The sequence below is a fragment of the Uranotaenia lowii genome, chromosome 3 (assembly GCF_029784155.1).
Source record: "Uranotaenia lowii strain MFRU-FL chromosome 3, ASM2978415v1, whole genome shotgun sequence".
Taxonomy (NCBI): Eukaryota; Metazoa; Arthropoda; class Insecta; order Diptera; family Culicidae; genus Uranotaenia; species Uranotaenia lowii.
This window is the reverse complement of record NC_073693.1, coordinates 219,078,081-219,080,765: the sequence shown is the minus strand read 5'-3', so window position 1 is coordinate 219,080,765 and position 2,685 is coordinate 219,078,081. Positions and strand designations below refer to the sequence as shown.

General features: G+C 48.2%; 1 protein-coding gene across 1 annotated transcript; it reads left to right on the top strand.

Moving 5' to 3' along the window:
• On the top strand, positions 1-1,086 carry LOC129753098 (uncharacterized). Its single transcript, XM_055748901.1, has one exon. The coding sequence runs from the start codon at positions 1-3 to the stop codon at positions 1,084-1,086; it is 1,086 nt and encodes a 361-aa protein (XP_055604876.1).
• Positions 1,087-2,685: the final 1,599 nt, after the last annotated feature.

Here is a 2,685-nt window from a genome sequence, read left to right as displayed (position 1 = left end):
ATGAGGCCCATTTCTTCAAACATCTGCACACCAACCGAAAAAATGGCAGCGTGGTTGGTAGAAGAAATGCGGAAATATCCAGTTAAGCACGGCAAAAGTGTCCTCAACTCGGTTGACCTAGTGGAAAATTTGAAGGATTTCAAAGTGCGTCGAGGAGAGATTTTAGTCTCGTTTGATGTCTCCGCACTTTTTCCCAGCGTCCCCATTTCTGACGCCTTACGCAGCCTTCGCAGACACCTGGAGCGACGCCGCGCACCCCCAAACCAAATAGCAGCGTACGTCACCATAGACGAGGTTTGTATGAATCAGAATTACTTCTTGTTTCGGGGTAAATTCTACAAGCAAACCTTCGGCCTCAGCATGGGAAGTAAATTATCCCCCCTACTGGCTGAACTCTTCATGAGTGACTTCGAAACAGATCTCGAAAAACGGAAGAAACTTTTCCCTCGTGTTTGGTGGCGTTATGTTGATGATATCTTCGCCACCGTAAAGGAACGGTATCTCCCGCAAACGCTTGAGGTTTTGAACAACCAGCATAGTTCGATTAAATTTACCGTCGAAAAAGAAGTTGATGGGAAACTTCCATTCCTCGACCTGTTAATTTCTAGAAAAGAAGATAACACGGTGAAATTTGGAATTTACCGTAAACCCACGTCAACAGATCGCTATATTACGGTTGATTCAAACCATTTTGGAGCGCAAAAGCAAGCTGCCTTTCATTCGATGGCCCACCGTCTATACAACATACCGATGGAGAGCCATGAATTCGAACTAGAAAAGCAAAAAATCTTGCAGGCTGGTGAATTAAACGGATACGATCAAGAATTCGTCAGCAAAATCCTCCGAAAACACGAAAGAAAAAAGCTCCGTAGCAACGCAACCACATTCAAACCAGAAAGAGATGAATCCCAAAGAGTCAGCCTGCCGTACCACCCACCACTGACAAATAGTATCTGTAAGATTCTCTCTAAACATGGTCTGAAAGTGGCTTACAAAAGTTCAAACACTTTGAAAGATCGACTGGTTTCTCTAAAAGACAAAGTGCTACCGGAAGAGAGATCTGGAATTTATGAGATTCCATGTTAAAACTGCCCGGCCGTCTCTATTGGGCAAACCAGACGGAAATTCAGAACCAGAATCAAAGAGCACAAAAACGCAGTAGATAACAGCAGGAGCAACGAATCAAGTGTAGCTGCCCACGCGTCAGAACTTAATCATCACATAGATTGGGGAAAGGTTAAGTTCAAAAAATGTGTACGCAAAGCGTCACATTTAAACGCATGGGAATCCATGTATATCACTACATCGGAAAGGCCACTTATGAACGAGGATGACGCTCCAATCATATCACCGCTTTTCAACCTGCTCAAACCAAGTTTCCAACAACCCGACCACCCTTCGACGAATACTATTGGATAGTATGAACATGTATTAGTGTTTTTCCTTCATCTAGTCAGTCGGACATCGTCCTGTAGATGGGCAACATCGAGCCCGAAACCGGTCGACAAAAAAGGTAAATTTAATTCCTTTTTCCGTTAGTAAAAACGTTAAGTGTCGTGTCCTGTAATACGTCGTGTGTTATTTGTGTCCGTGTATACCCCCTACTCCCTAAACTCCACCTGGGGCCGCAGACGTGGTTCCCACCTCGAACTGTTTAGTACACTATGCTTCAATAGTGGGAGGTCTATTCGCGCTAATGCGCTCAAAGGCAATACTCATTAACGAGACCACTTTCAGCAAAACCTCTCATCCTTACGACTCGACGCCTGAACTCTCCTCTAACGACTTGAGAACCGACATCTCCTCGCAATGACTCGAGATTCCCACACAAACCTCTCCTCTTCGCGACTTGAGGCCTGATCTCTCCTCTAACGACTTGAGATCCGACCCCTCCTCGCATCGACTCGAGGTTTACCTCTCCTCTGCACGACTCAAGGCTCGATCTTTCCTCTAACGACTTGAAATCTGACCTCTCCTCGTAATGACTCGAGGTGACCACTTGTACCCCTCCTCTTGTTGGTAAGGGGCCTGATCCCTCCTCTTACGACTCGGGACCCGACCTCTTATCATAAAGACTCGGGGTTGACCACACAAACCTCTCCGCCTGAAGGTTTGAGGCCTGACCTCTCCTTCGCTCTTCTTGGGTCCTCGCGTTCTGCATCCTGCGCCTTGCCCTATGGCAGTCGGCACGCAGACCCGCAATTTCCTCCGTCCACCAATAGACGGGTGGCCTAGTGCTTTTATGCTTGGCCCTTCTCGGCATCGCAGCATCGCAAGCGCGACCTAGAACCCTCGTCAGTTCTTCCGCGGACAGGTTGTCCAGGTTCCTCTCCCAGTGCAACGCTTCGACAAAGACGTTCTGGTCGAACTGCGTTGTCTTCCAGAGGCGTTGTCTTCCAGAGGCGTTCTCCTGTACGAGACTCGCGTCTACCTGTCCGCGTACTTGAGCCTAGCCGATAGCGAATCGCGAAGTGATCGCTATTCGTGTAGGCCTCGCTCACCATCCAATCGTTTACCAACCCCGGGCTACCGAAGGTGACATCTATGGTTGACTCGCTCCCGTTCCAACCTTGGTAGGTACTGGTGTTCCCTACGTTGGCCAGATCCACATTAAGCCTCGCCAGGGCTTCTAAGAGAATTTGACCTCTGGGGTTTGTGAGGCGGCTACCCCATTCATCGGCCAAC